The following is an 18,699-nucleotide window of genomic DNA, read 5'->3' as shown; positions in this document are numbered from 1 at the left end:
ATATTTTTAGGAAGGGCTACCCTGTTTTTCTTGCCACAGTAGGCCACCTTCACATTATGATATGCTCTTAATTTCTGGTAGTACCACTGCCATGGACTGGCTGATGATACAGGCTTAAGCATTTCTCTTCTCTTTGTCTTTACACTTTCAGGAGTGAGCTGTGAGACAGAGTCCTCTCTGAATTTAACAAGGATGGTGTTATTTATTATCCTGTTGCTGTAAATCCTACCAAAGTTAAACAGCAAACTTCCCACCTTCTCGCACACACTATGAATTCACTCTGTGAAAAGAAGCCCTTGTGTTGGCTGGGAGCTGCTGAACAGAAGCAAGAGGGATAATTGTAGTGAGTTTTGTTAGTTTCCTGTCCACTGATCACTCAAATCTAATACTGTTTGTCTGTTTTGTTATTTGTCAGAGGCTTCAGATGGGGCATTTGGAGGGGCATCTTCTTCATACCTGTGGAAAACTTTGCATGAGAGGAAGAAAGGATAACGTGTTCTCCAAAGTTTTCAAGAGCACCAAACCAAGATTTCCATGAAACAATGCAGTGGGGGGAATGCCTGCTTGAAGAAAGGCAGAAGAACTGGAGAGGGACACAGGAATGCGGATTAAGACCTTAAGCATCTCTAGAGAGGGCAAATGTAGATTTAACAAAACTTTATAAGACAAAACATCCTGAGATATGTACTCCAAAAGGTCAGTTGTCTTCATAGGGCTTTCCCTGTACATCTATCTGCTGGCCAAGTGACCAGGGTAATATGCCACAGTTTCCCTTCTGCACAGCCCCAGTGGAAAATTAGAATAGTGATGAGTATTTGTATTCTGACATCAAAATTAGGTAAAAACAACAAGAAATTTCCCCTGGTTTTCTAGCCTCGTTATCTTGAGGAACAAGACATGGGAAATCATGGCATGTCTTTTTTTTCTGCTGGTTTGCATACCTGTAGAGACTTCTCTCTCTTCCCCCTCTTACTTTTGGACTACTCTTGGCCAGTTTCAAGAAAAACATCATAGATGAACAGGAATCTCAAAGCCTATAACATTTTTACAACGTTTGGAAAGAGAGGTGACCCAGCAGGTGACAGAATCCAGACAGGAAGGAGGCCTTTTAGAGATCCAAACCAGGAGGATGGCTTTAACTCAAGTTCGTACCTGTTTTTTATGCAGAAGTCAATCAGTCACAAGAAATGAAACTATAGGAAACCACGGTCTGTTATTGTGGTGCTCACAGACCAACTTCTTAAGTGACTGTAAATGTTTTGAGAAGTGTTTTTTTATCACTGCTCAATAAAGTTGTTATATGTGATGAGTGTATTATTTGTCTCATACAACAAACATAACACCTGAATTTGTTACTCTATCATCAGGGAAATAAAATGGGCTAACCATTAATTTAAAATGGAGGTGTAGCCCCAGTTCTGCTTGTTTCACAAAGTTGTACAAAATGAACATAAATGAACTACCTGATACGTAGCATCTTGTTAAAGAGTCCTCTTCTTTGACCTCGCATAGCTCTGTGGTGGCTGGTAGTTGATCTTAGGCCTGATTATTCAAAACCCTTAGATACTTATTCCTCCTGCCAAACCCATTTATTCCATTTTCTGCATTGTATATACAATTTATTGTATAAAATAAAACCTGTAGATATGACAGCAGAAATGTATCTTCTGTTAACATCCATCCTCACCATGGGACATTTCAGGACAAGAGGCAGTGGGCACAAACTAAAAGATAGGAGATTCCCTCTGAACATCATGAAACACTTTTACTGCAAGGGTGGCCAAACACTGTCATGGGTTGCCCCAAGAGATCATGTATCCTTTGAGATATTCACAAGCCATCTCGACATTGTCCTGGGCAACAGGCTCTAGGTGGTCCTGCTTTAGCAGAGAGGCTGAACCAGATGACCCCCAGAGATCAACTGTAACCGTTCTGTGATTCTGTGGTTTCCACCATCCTTTGGGTCTACCTACCAGGTATAAATTGATGTTATCCTGTTCTTTGGTGGTTAAACCTTTTTTGCTAGTATATGGCTTCATAAGTCAGGGAATAAAAGGGCGGGGCCTCTCCTGGTACGGGGCATCTCAGTACAGTCCTACTAGTAACAATGTGCAAATCTGGGAAAAAAAGCCCCTGCCTGCAGTTTTTATTAGATGCCTGAATTCCTCAGGATGAAAGCCTTACATGCATTCGTTGATCCCTTATAATGCCTGTGAAATGCCTCTGAAGAGTGACTTAAAAATACAGCCACTTACAAATACAGCCATTTAAAAGTTGCTTGCTGCTTGTGTACTCAAGATGGGAGGTAGGAGAGAAGGAGGCTATTTGTCCCCTTTGATCATGCTTCTGTACAGTTTTGGTGTCCTGTGTGGGATGGAATTCCTCTGTTTCTTTACCTATTATCCAGGTTCAACATTCTGTGCTAAAAGGCACACCTAATGGCTTTTCATATCTGGAAGGCCACCTCTTCCTCTCTAGATTTTTTGATAGGAAATGGGGTGGTTCACCAACAAAGAATGATCTGACACTCCAAGCTTCCAGATTGCCTTTCATTCTTGTTTTCCCACTGCTTCAAGAGTCCTCTGTTTGGTTTCTGCTCTGATGGCTGGCATAGGTTCAGCGCCAAACTCTAGGAACATGGCTGCCTGCTACGAAAACCTTGCAGCCATCACTAACAGTGGCCAGCTTGCAGTTGATCCTGTTCTGCTGCTTGGTGCTTCTTTCGTAGGCCTAGTGAGGGAATGTCTGCAACACCTGATGATTTTCCTGAACTATCTATGTTAACCATAGCTCTTCAGTTTTCTTATGTTCCCTACTTCACAGCTGGTAGTCTATGTGATGGTAGTTGAAGTCCTGCAAACCTAGAAGTATGACATTCTGCTTTTGAAACAAGTTCTGCAATCTCTTTTGTGGAAATGGTAGACTGAAGCCGCGTGCAAAAAGAAATGAGCGTATTACAGGATGTACCTAAGAGGAATTGCTGGAATTTTAAGAAGTAACGTGAAAGTAAAAGATTATGAAAGAGGACAGAGGGAATTCTGGTAAGTTCCCTTAATTCCGTTAGAGGAAAGGAAGTATGTCTTCACAGGAAAAACGGCTAGGCACAAGTCATTGTGGATAGTGTTGAAGACTGCCTCAGTGGAGTGCTTGTTTTGCTGGTACACTACTTCCTTGGGCAGCTGCGCTGCCCCAGCGGAGGTTTTTCAACTGAGCACGCAGTCAAGCATCATTGCAATGTCAGCGGCTGTGTGCCAGCTCAGATGCTACCAGCATATTTGTTAACATTGATGTGGCCTAAGAGTATCCATACAGGGTAGTACTATAATTACAGCGGTATGATTGTAGAACTCTGTTCGTGGCATATTTCACAGCGTATGCAAGCCTTTGGAAAACACCAATCTTGCCAGTGTTATCATGTGAAGCCTTCATTTGTGAAGTCCCATTGACTTCCCCAAGTGCAGAGCTAATTGCATGAGAAGGATCTAAGGGATTTAATCCTTCTCCTGATACTTCGATGAAAATTAATTTCTTATATATTATGTATGAGTAATATATTTCTGTTTGTGTATTAATATTAATGTTGCATATTTTTGAGCACAAGTTCTGTTCTGTAGGATTGAATTATTTTGGTAAGTAATAGCCCAGAATTCTGCAGGAATAAAGACTGAGTTGAAAGTGGACAATTAAGGGCAGGGGGAGGGTCCAGAGTCACACTTTGGAAAGTGAAATTAATCAGCATTAATTTTCCATAGTGTGGGAGCAAAGTGGTTTTAGTATTTAAATTTAAAAAAAATAAGGTATATAAAAAGCCCTCAATTTTGCCTTTCTGTTAAAATCCGGAGAGCTTTTACAAAATTTGTGGTGGAGAAAAAAGAGTATTCTCTTGTGCGTACTTGCAAACTATTAATTTTATTGGGCTACATCTGTTGCTGATTGTTGGTGAACAAAGTAGTGGCTTTATTGAATGGCAGTCTGTCTCAGTATGCCTTTTTTAAAACAAAGGGAAAAAAGCAACTTGAAAAAGAAAAAAGTCTATCAGCTTACTCAGATTATCAGCTTTTTGCATCTCAGACCTGCCAAGTCATGCCCTACTGCCTGTGCTTTGATGCCACGTCACCTGCAAAATTATCAGCGCAGTCTTGATCTTAGTTTCTCCTTAATGTCCATAGCCACACAGCTGCTCTGATACCGAGATGCTGAATGTTAGGATGTCTCTTGATGGGTTAGCAGCTCTCTGGTTTCAGAGGGTCTCTGGTTGGCAGGCTTCTATGATTTTAAGTGCAGTGTAAGGACACAGAAAGAGATGGGGATGCTGACAGAAAGTTCAGTTGCTGACACAGTCAGCCCTGGATTCCTGAGCACTGCTCAGCACATACACTTGCAGTGCTCAGAGGCTCAGCCTCACCCGGGATCAGGCCCTAGGATAGAAAGACAGAAAGAAGCATATTTGTTTTTCAGTTCCGAAATCAAATTCACAGCATTTAAAGCTGTTTGTACTCATAAACTATGTAAACCTGATATGAAGTAATTGAGAGAAAATAAATATACAGCCCCATGCTGCCAGGTTTTAGAGTCACTTTTCTGAGAGTTACCTCACTTGAGTTTCAAAGACCTAGAGAGAGTTAAAGGATTTGAGAGCTCAAAGGGAAGAAATGCAGTTTTTAAATGTTGCAAGGTGTAGTTCTTTCTGTGTGGGGATGTGAGACATTGCAAGCTAATGCACTTCATCAGCCAGGGAAAGAAAGGTTTGTAACTAAGAGACATTGAAGGCAGATGTGATTAAATGCAGAATCCAGAATGTAAAGGTGGAAGACAGAACAGCAGACCGAGACTTAAAGCAGAGTAGAAAAGGAAGGACTGCTAGAATCAACATTAGTATTTCTGCCTCAATACATTTTGTGTATTAAAGCAATAAGAATCCATAATGAAAGAAATTAGAAAAAATAATGTTTTTCTCCATTTTTCGTTTTGCTTAGCTTTTGGGATTGATTGTATTCTTTCTCCAGGCACGTGCACTCAGACCCTATTATACTTAAGACCCTGCTAAACAGAAGCAGAACAACAGAAAAATCCTCATAAAATCATTATGAACATGTTTTTAAAAGCAATCAGGAAATACTAATTAAACGGTGTTGTGTAAGCAATGAGAAGAGCAATTAAGTCAGTTCAAAAAAAATGCAAGATGACAGTGCCCCATAAGCAAGATAAATAGCTAACTATGCAGTGAAACTGGCTAACATATGCTTAGTTTTTTTAGAGCTTAAGGTTGACAAAATAAGCATCCAGGAAGATAGAAAAGAAATCCTCAATTAAGGTACTGTCAAAAATAATCTGAGCTATGATGAAAAATGGCTAAATGGACAAATAAGGTGGGACCATGGTTGCTCTTGTGCCTCATGCAGAGCCAAGCACACTGCAAACGCTTAATAAAATAATGATGTAAAACATCAGCTGGCAGCATTAGGAGTTAGCACTGGCAAGTTGCTGTAGTTAGTGTGCAAGTTTTAACTTGGTTTTGCATATGATTTGTTGGAAGGTATTCACTTTCTTTTGTCAAGTTACCTTTCTGTTGGTTTAACAGGTTGGATTAGCTCCACCCGGGATGTAACATGAGGGGAACTGTGATTGAATGCTTGGGCTGGGAGAGAATGCTTGGGAATTGGAGGATGAGGAAGGTGTGGCATTACTCTCTTTTGGCAGCAGAAGGTTGTCTCAGCTGTGTCATTGATCCATGCCCTTGGTCTGCGCTGAAACTGAGTGGAAAAAGCCTTGAAAGTCCCCTTTACTGGTATGACAAGGGTAAACAGTGTACCTAGTTGTAAACAGGAGGTTATTGTTAGGTTAACAGGTACACGTCAAAGCCATTTTTGGTAGTGCGTGCAAGAGAGGCATGAAAGGACTATAGAATAACCTAGGATTGCCTGAGAGACTGTAGACACAGTACATTAGAAGCTAGAAGACATATTTTTGGTTATTTCATATAGGGAACAAGTATTCAGTTAAAAGGGGGATACAAGAGATCCAGAAACGGTATATGGAATGAAGGAAACCAATACTGTTGAAGAAATGCTTTGTCGTGGAGCTCGTGGCATATCCCTCCCCATGGAGAAGAATGAAGTATGGATTAGGTGTAATATAATGGAATATAGTACACAAAAAGTGACTTACAAACACAGAAAGATATCCATCCCAATTCTCAGGGAAAGCAGCTGAAGATAAAAAGAAACATTAAGCAGATAAATTTACAGTCTTTTAAGAAGGGGTATCAACAGCCTGGGAAAAGGCTACTAAACAGACATTTAACAGGGGATGTAAGGATTATGTATGAAATTACTGGTTTGTGAGTTTGATTTAAACAGTGAGGAACATGAGAGAAAGGCTAATCAAAGACATGCTAGAAGAACGCCTAGAAAGTTTGGATTTAATGAAGGATAGAAGGCAAAGATTCACAAAGGGAGGATCATGCTTAAAATTTTCAATAAAGAGTATTTTGAGAGAGTAGCCACAAGTGCTGACAGAGAAGCCTATAAACATGATTTACCAGGATTTTAGCAGAGATTTTTGAAACAGTATAGCACAAAAGACTAATCTGTTGGGTGAATAAGTATGGCATAGGGAGAGATACTTTGTTTGATTAAAAAAGAAAAGAAACACTAACTTCGGTATGGAAAGCATATGAGTCTTGTGAATTGAAGCAGGTTAGGTTGGAGGGGTGTGAATAATGGAAAGCCTTAGGAATCATTATTTGCACCAATTTTGTTGAATTTATGCAGCATATCAGTAGTCTGGAAGAAAGAATAAGTAGTAAGGTGATGAAATTCCCTGATAGTACAAAACCGGGGAAATGTCAGAACAAAATAGGCAGGTGATAAAATTCTGAATGAATTTGACAAGGAGGTGGAGCATGGGCAGATAAATAACACATGCAGCTCATTTTCAAGTGATATAATGAAGCTAGGGAACAGAAAAAGAAGAATGTATGGATACCTCAAACAGTCACAGGGCACAGAAGACTACATAGAAGGATCTTCTGCATACTTCTGAAGCACTTCTGAATAGAACTGTAAATCCTCTAACAGAGTGTTTATTAGTTGTTTTACTTTGTTTATAAAAGCAAATAAAATTCTGGACACAGAACTGAAATACCAATTGAAAGACCATACTCTTGAGCTGTTTATAAAAGGAGCAAAGCCTCATTTGACATGACATGGACACTTTGGGCACCTGTATAGAAAGGAAATTCTGAAAACGGTGAAGTGACGTGTGAGGATCAGGACAATAACTGAAGGTCTAGGTGACATTAATTATTCAAAAGGTTAGAGAGACACATGCATATGCTCTGCATGGATTGAAGGCCCAATCCAAAGCTCATGAAATGTAGTCACAGAGAAGCTTTGCATGCCAGAAGGCTTTAAATTGGTTCTGAATACAGGAATGCAAACAAACAGGAATGCAAGAGGTAATCAGATTGCCCGGTGCTCATGTGAGACACCTAGTCCAAGCAGTTAATCTTCTATGACAATTTTGAATGGTCCCAGGAATGACTTGGGCCTCAGATTTATGCTCAGCCTGTAGGAAACAAATTGGGACTTAGGTTCTTGACAGAAGGGGGTTTAGTGAAGGATTGGGGGCTTGTTTATTGAAGAGTTTTTATGAAAAGATGAGGCCACAATAATAAGAAATAAAAGGAAAAAGTTAAACCACTTTCTTAATTGCATCTGAGAATGTATGTCGCTCTCCTCTGGAACAAATCTTTGGAAGTTTTACAATAAGGCAGTTTAGAGTGCAGCACAGCTTCTTCAGATACCATACTGGTCCTGCCCGAGTCCATATGGAAATGCACTGGTAAGGGTCTTCTGCGGCTCACCTTTGCTGATATGAAATTACTCTGTAACAAGAAATGTGCGTCGACTTGTTTTTGTGTTTGGAGGAGAGAAAGAGAATGTTGTCATGTTTCTGTCTCTCGCAGGAGGCTGGCAGGTGTCCTCTGGCAAATGCAGTGGTGGCAGGTTAGGGTGTACGTGCCCTCCGCTGCCCACCCTTCATCAGTGTGTGGAGCTGATATGCCCTGGGCTGTGAGCTGGAGCAGCACGGCCTGGGTGCCTGCTCTGTCCTCCTGAGTCCTCTGTAGGCACCGGTGACCCGGGCAGAGGGGCAGGGAGCTCAGCCACGGTTCCTCGCTGCAAAAAGCTGCAGCAAGGCAAAGCAAGGATGGCTGTCACAGCCCTGCACTTTTTTCTCTGTGGAGCCATCTTGTATTACAAAGGGCAGGAGACACTGAAGAGAGATTCAAATGCCTCCTTGAGTTAACAACCCAGTTTTTCTTCTGTGCTGTGCTACACAAGTGCTGCAAGGCTTCTTCTCCAGCTATCCAGGCAAGGGACATGAAGCTGCAAAACCTCAGGGCTCATTTCTCTCTTATTCCCCCAAGTTTCCCCTTTGTGGGTATACAGAGTGAAGAGGGGCTGGATCTCCCCCCTGTAGGGAATTGGGACCAGCCATGAAGCAGATCAGGACCTAGGAGCTCCTGTGAGCAGTTACAGGTCCCATGGTTCTGACAAAGCTTGTGAGACTAAGATGTAACTTGCAGTGAGAAAGGACTTCCTTAGAATGCGAAACATATGAAAATAAGTATGTGTTTTTTGTTTGACGTGGTGTGAAAATGACTGGGTTTGATCACTTTGAAAATCTAAGAGCAAATGGAATTTACTGAGTTTGCTTTTAAAATAAAAACTTAACCATGCACAAGTTTAGACACTTTGAAATGACTGTGTATTGAGCTAATAAAAGTTGATGTCAACATTTTAGAATATGTTTAGAAACAAAAAAGAACTAGTGTTTGATCAAGCAGCAGTAACAAAAACATTCTTCCCTTCATGATAAAAAGAAAACCTCTGTGTGTGATTCTGCAAATATGTCAGATTATTTTGAAGAGGCTAGTAAGTGCTAGTAAATTACTATTTTTTTGTTGTTGTCAAATGAGTTTATTTTTTGGCACTAGACTTCAAAAAAAAAAACCCCAACCTTTGTATATGTTGTCATTATGTACATCAGTCATAATTTTGCCTACAATTCTTGACATGCACTCTGCATTACTGTGCTAACAAGAGAAAAGACCAGCCATTAAGTTTATGTTTCTTTGTTTTTGAACAAAGTCACATATCAGGAATAATGCTAGGGGTATGCTAATAAACAATATATAGTGCCAGTCATCCGGGAGTAAGAAATATTTTCTAACTAGTTCTAAAGGGAAACAATGTTTCAAAAAAAAGGGAGAGTGATTGTTATTTATGCAATATTGTTGTTCTATATGTCAGCATCAAAAAGCACCTTGTAAAGAGCTTAGCATAATAAATCTTTGATTGTGACTGTGATTATTTAGAGGTCTTTGATAGATCTAGATGTAGTGGAGTAAGGTTAAATTTACCAACATATAATAGGAAATACTTAGATGGAATCCGAATTTCCACCAATGTTACTGGTATTGTTACACAACAAAAAAGAGAAAAAGTGTTGTACCTTTTAAAACAGCAGGCTTTACAAATTGTAACTGTAAAACTAAGTCAAAGCAGATTTGTTTTTTGGGTGCCCATTGATTTTGTTTGTCTACATAAGGATTTAACTTGGTTACATTTCAGAAAACTAAAGTTGATTTAAATGAAAAACAAAAAAGGCTTATGATTGTTTCCACCAAGAAGCAATGCAACAAATTTTGTTATTGTCATCAAGAAAATTAAAATAGCCTCCGTGTATGAGAAGCAATGGGAGATTTGTAAAGAGGAGCCCACAGGAACACTTAATTTCAAATTTGACTTTGATCAGTCACTAATTTTTCAGTTAACTTGGTAAGACAAAATGACATATGTTTAAAAAGTCTTTATATTCCTGCCTACAGGCTTGAAGTAGAGAGATATTTAATGGATGAGCAATTTATCTGTCTGGGACAGGGCATCTAAATTTAGATGCTGATAACAAATCCAGCAAGTCTTTAATAATGTTTAGAGTCAGGGAAAAAAACTTTTTTTAAAATATAATCGATAATATCAGCTGCATAACAGTCTTCAGAAGTTAAATATATACAAGACAGCCTGTATTTTTGATGCACATTATCCAGTGAACCCTACTTCTTCCCCAACTGATACATATGAAATCTGCAATTTACTACATCTGTGCCAGCTTTTTGTAACTTTACATTCTTTAAAAAATGTATGTTTTTCTTTTTTTTTTTCATTTTGCTGATGTAGGCAAGCTGTCTGTGACTGTACAGAAAGATATGTGTCTCTTGAGTTACTGCCTTGATGTGGCAGTTCAGGGCTTACCTTGCTTTCATTGCATCTTCAAAACAACACTTGAGCTCTCCAGGACTGTTACCTTAGGCCTTGAGTCCTTGATACTACAATTATGCAGTTGAATAATTTTATGAATCTGACTTGCCTCATCAGATGCCTGGATAACTGCAGATTTTAAGTCTTATGATGAAAAAACAAAATCTTACTTTTGAATATACTCTTAGTTTTCACTTTTAAAGCAATGCTTTCTAATATCAACTGAGGTCAAGAAAAATAGTAAGAGAAAATACAGTCACATTGTTTGGATGTTGAAATGTCTTGGGCAAGTGATATACCTTGTATAAAAGTAAAATAGCAGATCTCTTCTGAAAGACACCAAGACACAAATGAAAAACTTTTCCTGTGCACCAAAGAGAGCAGAGCAATGCATTTGCTTGTTTATAATGAAACTTGATCTGTATACACCGTGATTTTTAAGTGAGTGAGGCCCAATCTAATGTGGCCAGAGGGTTGCTCTCTGGACAGTTTCCAGCCAGCCTTACCAGTTTTAGTCCAGGCTTGCCAATGGGTATTGAAGCAACAGCCTGGATACAGTAACCATTTGTCCAGACTAGCAGGGATTTTTCCCTCTGTGAAAGATGGCAACCTGATGGACCACTGAAATTTGCGGTGCAGAGGACATTCTGCAGCCCAGCTGAGAATGAGGGAGAAGCAGATTTCTAATTTCTGTGTTCTGTTTCTGGCTTCTCCCCAGTTCTGTAGCGGGCCTAATCCATTGGTATAAAATGAAGGATTCACATTGATGTCAGTGTTGTCTGGATCACATCCCACATATCCTCATTGCATTTTGCCTTCCATGAATATAAAGCTGGTGTTTTAGCAATATTCGTTGTCCATGGAGTTGGGAAGCTGAAAAAAAGCAATCTCTACAGAGTTTCAGGAACTCAAATAAAAGCTACTACAGAACTGCAGAGTGTTATTTTTTAATATTAATAATTAAGCCTTAATGAAAACACTGCTGGAGAGCTTTAAATGACCACTTTGAACTCAGTATTTTGAGTTATAATGAAATGGTTCCAATTGTATGTTTCAGTAAATTTTATCTACCCTTGTTTCTTTAGAAGAAGACCTACCAGTGCATCAAATGTCAGATGGTTTTCTACAATGAATGGGATATCCAAGTTCATGTTGCAAACCACATGATTGGTAAGTGAAGCACTAAAACTTCTCAAAGACAGCCAGCCATTTCTCTTACTCACGATCATCATTGCCTCTAAAATTAAACAGAGTTAAGGAGAAATTAATTGTGCATCCATCAATGATTAACCTAGGCATGATTGATTTTTTTATTCATATTATTAGACTTGATAAAGCATTAGCATATTTTATTTTCTGCAAGGGCTAGTTTAGACTTCTGCAGAGAATTATATATCCACTGCCAGTCAAAACACAGGTGATTAGCAAATTAAACTCCTAATCATTTTTGCATTATTGAAAACAAACTAACAGGAATGGTTAATGAACTGGATGTTAGCTTTCCGTAGAGTTTTAGACAGGTTTTAATTTCAGAAGTTATTATGGTAATGACACTACTGTGTACTTCTCAAGCACCTTGGTACCAAAATCAAAACTGTCGAGTTTTTGTCATTAGGAAACATAAATAATTCAAATGGCCATAAAATACTATTGTTTGTTGTGTTTGAGCAGTCTGGGAAAAAATCCTGAATGTATCTGTATACATTTAAATACTATCATTTATTTGAAAAAATAAGGAATTATTGTATTCAGTAATGGAATCTGCTCTTTAAGTTACAAGCATTTAAAAAAAGTCTTTTAGGATTCCTGAATCCAAGACTGGCTTGATGTTTACAAGGCTGTTACAGTTGTAAATTGGACTAAAACAAAAGCTGCTTTTTCTTTGATATTCATATTTTCCTATTATTTGCTTATTCCCCTAGGGTTATCCATAATGTTTTCAATTTGGTAACCACTCAGTAATAGCACTAAGAGTTCTATCAGCCAATTAAATTTATCAAGCACATCATTTGCCTGCTAATAAGGAAACATTGCCAGGGTTGACTTTTTTTTTAGCCTCTTTTCCAAATTTTACATTTCAAGACAGAGGTGGATACCATTGATTTTATACTCCTGCTTCCCTTATGCTGTTTTTCTTGCTATAATAATAGCAAAGCATGCAAAGCACAGACTAAATGATATGGCATAGAAGCCAGTAATTACATATCCAACAGAAGAGAATTTGCTGGGTTTTTTTTCATTTTATAACTTAAAAATACTTAGTTTGATGCTCATTTTTTTTCTTTCAAGGTAACATGCAGATTTCTTCCATGAGCACTAATAATCTGGCTGCACTGTAAAAGAAAGTTACCTGCCAAAACATAATAGCCTGTTTGTCTGGGTACTTTATTAATGAGTTTTAATACATTTAGAGCATGAGCATTTTATATACTTTTCATAAAAATGACTAAACGCAAATGACAAGCTGGTTTTGTAAAGGAGCAAGGCGATTTGCCTGTTGGATTAAGTCTTAGTTTTGATACTTTGTGTCTTTGGGGAGGAGATAATTTGTACACAGTGTACAAATTATTCACAGTGTACAATCTGGGTCAGTAATGTGGAATTTAAAAGTAGGTTATTACCGACAACAGAACTCACCATTTCTGCTGTTTTGTTTGAATCCAGTGTTTGAGATGTTCTTAACTGTAGCATATAGTGACACTGAAACGTGACAGGGAGTATGGACTCTGTAGGTAAGAATGCTGGAATGGCAGAGTGCTGTGTTTGCTTGCCACCCACTTCCCAAGTGCCTCACGTTTTCAGAATAGAAGCCCACTTCTTTCATGAAATGCTCAGATTTTCTTTTTTTTCCTCTATTTTCTGGATTAGTTTTAGTAAAGGGACAGAATGGAAGGAGAGAAAGGAGGAGAGAGTCAGTAAAGCAGGATAAAGCCAGTTAGCTAGCTTCAACCTGCAGATCTGAAGAGACTGAGATTTTCTTAAACTGAGCTATTAACTACCTGTGTTTTATTTCTAAAAGCTGGATGAGGTTGAATGAGAAAGAGAATCTTTTAAAAATATTTAATTGTTTTGTCTCTGTTGTATCTAATCATGCGTGATATTGCTTCATGACATAACCATAGTGACACAGATTTAAACGTGCTTAATATAAAATCTTCCCAGTGAAATAAAGAAGGACCTTGCAAAACATGCAGGGAGATTTGCCGGTCATGCCTGTGGTAATCTGTGTTCAGTGGAAGATTCTTATCTGCGCTGCCAGACTTAACAGTGCAGCTCCTAATGATGTAGCCTTGATTAAGCAAATGCAAGGGGATTTTGTGTTGGGGTGGAGTGAAAGGAATATCAGCGTTCCGAAGAGTTTTGAATGTGACCTCAGAATCGAAGCACAAGGAAAAATAATTTCTGATCTCCAATTCTGTTAGCCTTCTCACCACTAATTGGATTTTTCCTTAGCTATCTTTCTAATTTCACTCTCCCGCCTCCCCTTTAATTTATATCATTGTTCACAGGCCTTTTTCCAAGACCATATTCTGTCTAGAGAGAAAGGCTCAAGGGGTGACTCCAAGCTATTTAAAATTGGCCTTAGTTTATGTGCATCTGTAGGTAGGCTTCTAGTATTCGTATATAATGCAAAAAACATGCACGCAAACACATTTGTGTCAATACATATAATACATAACCCATATATATACCTGTAGACATCAGCATGCATATCAATAAATTGAAAAATATGTTAGATGAAACACTTATGTGAATATTGACTTGTTGACACAGCACATTTATCAAACAAAAAAAAATGGTTTCCTAAACACATTGGTCCCTCCCTTTTTTACGTGTATCTGATAAAATATGTCTTCCTGCCCTGCTTTCCCAGTAGATAGGGAGAAGAAGGTGTAGTGTCTTCACTCCTCTGGGGAAGGCAAACTGAGAAAGCTTCAGGAAGAGCGAGAGAAAAAAAGGAGGACTTTAAATGCAAGAGAGAGGGAAGGTAATCTGGGAAGGCAGGCATTAAAAGTCAGTGTGATAATCCCTAGATAAAATGTAGGGGCAATAAATGCCTTTACAGACATCATCACACAGTGTCAGGAACTGTTACTTCCTCTCATAGTAAAATGCTAACATTATCTGTGTTGCAGTTATTGATGGATGTAGTGTCTTCTTTCCTGAAGGACTCCCTAATCATAATTCAGGGAAAAGAGAAAACAGGAGGCAGTTAGGACATGGGACAAATGAGAAGGTGGAAAGTCATCTGCCAAACTCCACTCAGAAATGGGTGGGAGCCACTGATAGAGATACATACTCAGCCAGCTGAGGGAAACAGTTGCTACTCATCATCCTTTTAGTAGTTTGGGAGGCTAGAAAAGTTGATGGTGTCCCATCTAATTACCGTGCACCTTGAACACAATCCGGGGATGTAAACTGAGTTCATGTTGCTAACATCCACAGAGAGAAGTTGCATTACGGAAGGTCACTGAGGCAAAGATATGTTTATGAAACCCCAATATGAAACTTAGACTTTTAAATAAGGGAACCGGAATTACTTTGTTGGCTAAAATAGCTCCACTGAGGGTAGGTATTTTTAGGTTGTGTGTATGTGTGTATTTTTGTCTAATCAAATATAATCTCAACTAGACATTTAGCAGGGGAAGAGGGATTAGAGGCTATTTGAAAAGCCTCTTACTCTTCTTTGTTACCAGGGTATATAGTGTTTTTACAGATTTTATTATACATTTCAATCAATTCAACAAGAGGGATTATGCCACCTAATGGAAAATAATACCTGCAGATGACCCAGTGAAGTATAACCTTAAGTATCTTTGACAACAATACAATTTACATTCATTATCATACAAGTTATATATTAAAAGAATGTCATAGGAATGGCTTTCCTCAGTAACTACATGTTCATTGCTTCTAGAACTTCCCATTTTAAAACTGTTCCTCAGTCTTTGAGTCTTCTCAACATCTTTGTGATGGGACAGGGCAATAAGTCTTTTCCATTGAACAGATGAGGACAAAGAGGCGAAGAAGTGGAATTCCTTGCTTGGTTTAAGTGAGCGAAAGTTCAAGAGTTCTGACTGCCAGATCTGTCCGCACATTTCTAGACACCACGATTCATCAAGCAACACCCATGTTTGCTTAAACTGCACACTGACTCAAGCTTAGGCTAGGGGATGCCAGCAGACACAAAGCGGGGCAAATCGTGGATATTTTTAAATAGGCCTTCTCTTTAGGCATTATTTTGGACCTAGATGTAAGCATGTCCTTTTGTTTGCATAATCATGAGGAGGATTGACAAATGAAAACATGTTTGTCGGTGTGTGTATTGAAATCTGTTGGTAAAACAGTTTCTCAGCTTTTGAGTGGGAAAGGAGGAAACGTAAATCCAGGCGCATTTCATATGGGTTTAGGAAGTGCTGGCAAACATGGTCATTCTTCAGCAGCCTTCTTTCTTTTACTTTTTCCTCCGAGTGGAATACGTAGCATTTTAACAACTTGCTTTGAGAAAATTCTATTTCTGGGTGTATGGTGTCTGCAGAAAAGAGGGAGGCTTTCTGGTGTCCCTTTGTTTTGCTCACATAGTTTACAGTTGGCATTTGACCTGAGACGGTAGAAGGAGAGTCTGACATTGTTTGTGTTCTGTTTGCTGCACTCCACTGCTCCTCCTATTATTTTCCCTGTTATTTTAAGCAGACAAGCTAAACATTGTTTTTTCTTCCACTGATTCCTTTACATCTGTAGTATCTGATGCAGTTCAGTGTAAATAGACTACACAGTTGCCATAACAGTTGTCTAGGATTTTGCACACATGCACGTACAGAGTGGATCAGAACTGGGGGAGTTTGGACATGTTTAACTCAGAAAAGGAATTACTCCATATAAAATTATGGGGCTCGACAGCAGTAGTGTAAATTTGTAAGTGCTCTGAGTAAAGTGCTGTTAGGCATGAGATAATGTAAAGAGATGACATTGCCAAGAACTATTTATGAAAAGCTTAATTTTTTTCACTCTGATAATTCTTGACCAATAATTACCAGCTTCTAATTATCTATTTTAGTTAGAAGGAAATCTCTATCACTATGGAGGTTGGCATTGCAACTAGTGCATAAATCCCCAAAGAGGTAAATGTGTTCCAAACAGCCACAAACAACTGTCTCATGAAACATAGTGAGCAAATTGCGAGCTGCTGGCTGTGCACAACAGAGCAGCGCATTTGCCATTGAGGACTGATCAGGCAGACAAAGAGAATGATAAAAGGGGGAAACAGCCACAATCTTTGTAGTTTACTGCTACTTTTGTCAATGGAAAAAGCAAGCCCCAGTGTCATAGCAAGAGTCACTACCCCTCTGAAAAGTCGGGGGGGGCGAGGGGGTGACAGTCAGGATTCAGTACCTTTTTGCAACCCTACTTTTGAAAATTATTATATAGGTCGTTTCTGATAAGTAAACAGACTTTTCTTTTTTTAACCTTTTCAGTAGCATATATAAAAGACGTTTTGTGAAGTCTGTTGTGGTGAGAGAGGAAGCTTGTTTTTGAGGGAAGGATGTTGTGTAGCATTGAGCGAGGTAGCAGGTGTGAGCAGGAGGAGGAAATGAAGGGAAAGAAAAAAAGATGCCAAGCACTGAAGTTAGGAAGCAAATGGGAAAACAGGATGAAGCAACCCTGCAGTTGACAAGAAGAATTCTGGTTTTCACCAGTAAATACTTCATTAAGCGCCAAGTAAACAAATCTATGCTGGAATAATTGTCGTTTAAAAAGAGTGTATAGAAAGTGGGATCTAACATTCTAATTTCTCTGCAAAGAAATTTTACAGCTGTATTTTGCAATAACAAGTAATATGTAACCATTAGAAGACGTAAAGACAGACACATTTTAGTGCAACTCATGATTTTTGATTTTTTCAGTGACAGTGATATATAATATGTATATATGCTTGTGTGTTGTGTGGATATGCATGTTTGCATTATGCATGTATTAACTGCATGCAAGATAAACCTATAAAAATAAATCATCTTATTTGCCTCACATTTGTGCAGTGTACATTACGATATGTGTGGACAACATCACTGATGTCAAGACAAAGGAAACACCTCAATCGGCTTTCTGGAGCCCAGGAAAAATTTAGTCTGGTTGTAAAAGCATGTGGCATTCACACATTCTGTTATTTGTCTAATGTCTGAGGTCATTAAAAACCATGATTTTCATTTCACAGAAAGCTGTGCTGGGCAACTAATACTTGTTGCACCATGTTGACCTCAAGTAACACGTCTTCAGAATGTCAGTTTAATCACTGTACAGTAAAACTGACATTGTGAAGTGTCTCATACTCAAGGTTTAGGAGAAAAAGTGTCCAAAGATACGCATCTACATACTAGAGGAGGAAGGAGGTGGAGACTTCCTTTTGTAGGTCATCTTTCACTGATTCCTCAGTAGCAAGAAATGGAAATTGTTGATTTATAGTGAAGAGATGGATCATATCCTCTTGGCATCAGAAAATCATTTGGATGCCTGGGAATCTCCTATTTACAGGCAGAGCTGGTGAGAAGTTGTCCAAAAGTTAGAGGAAACTTGGTCACCTTGTCTTCAAAATGAGGAGATGTAATTGAAATACCCAGGAAAACCATCATTTGGAGTTAAATCTGAGAAAACGTAGGTTTATTTTGTGAGGAGCTGGGTTATAAAACAGACGAAATCTGCGCTGTTTAATACTAACAGGAAGCTACTCTCCTGTGGGCAATGCTGGCTTATTTGAAAAGCCCATAAAGGGTTTCTGCATGGACCATACAAAAGGGATACTTTCTCTTTAATAGCCATCTGTACAGGAGAGATGAGGAGTGGGCCAGGTCATCTCTCCTCAGCTGTCATGATATTAACGTAGGTAATGGAGCAAGCTCTGCGTTCTGCTGGGTGTTGTTTTTCATAGATGTTCATCGATTTACACAGATAATTCTATTTATTTGTTAGAGTTGGTCCAAGCAAAGCAGGCAGAATAACAAACACCAAACCATTTCAAATGACTTTATCTTTGTTGTTTTGTAATGTAACTTTTGTCTAAAAAATGGTGTCACACCTACTGTGCAGATGGCTGCATGATTTGTAAACCAGCCAAAACATTTAAACAAATGTGTGATCTGGGGATAGATTAAATAAAGGATAAAATGGAGTGTGGACCACAAATTCTAATAATCAGATGATTTTAAGTTGTGTGTAGTGTGGAGCGATGGTAGCAGCGATAGCAGGGAACGCTTGCCAATGACAGCAAGGTGCCTTACAGATCTCAGGATGGAGCCTGTGGCCTAGTAGGCCTCAGTTTGCAAGCTGCACATTTGCTGTACAGCTGGCAGCTCTGTATGGGGACATCAGATAAAACTTA

At 38.8% G+C, this 18,699-nt stretch overlaps 1 protein-coding gene across 6 annotated transcripts in view; it reads left to right on the top strand.

The window, feature by feature from the left end:
• Positions 1-18,699, top strand: part of ZNF521 (zinc finger protein 521) — a 242,183-nt gene that overhangs the window by 104,412 nt on the left and 119,072 nt on the right. For 4 of the 6 annotated variants that reach the window (XM_068396134.1, XM_068396140.1, XM_068396136.1 and 1 more), the window contains one exon: positions 11,411-11,495. In XM_068396134.1, coding sequence (XP_068252235.1) covers positions 11,411-11,495 — 85 coding nt within the window. Of the gene's footprint in view, positions 1-415; positions 1,307-11,410; positions 11,496-18,699 lie in introns of those variants that run through there. The other 2 variants (XM_068396135.1, XM_068396137.1) reach the window with 2 other exon arrangements.

The sequence above is a fragment of the Nyctibius grandis genome, chromosome 3 (genome assembly GCF_013368605.1).
Source record: "Nyctibius grandis isolate bNycGra1 chromosome 3, bNycGra1.pri, whole genome shotgun sequence".
In the NCBI taxonomy this organism is placed as follows: Eukaryota; Metazoa; Chordata; class Aves; order Nyctibiiformes; family Nyctibiidae; genus Nyctibius; species Nyctibius grandis.
The sequence above is the reverse complement of the archived record's forward strand: the minus strand, read 5'-3'. Positions and strand labels throughout refer to the sequence as shown.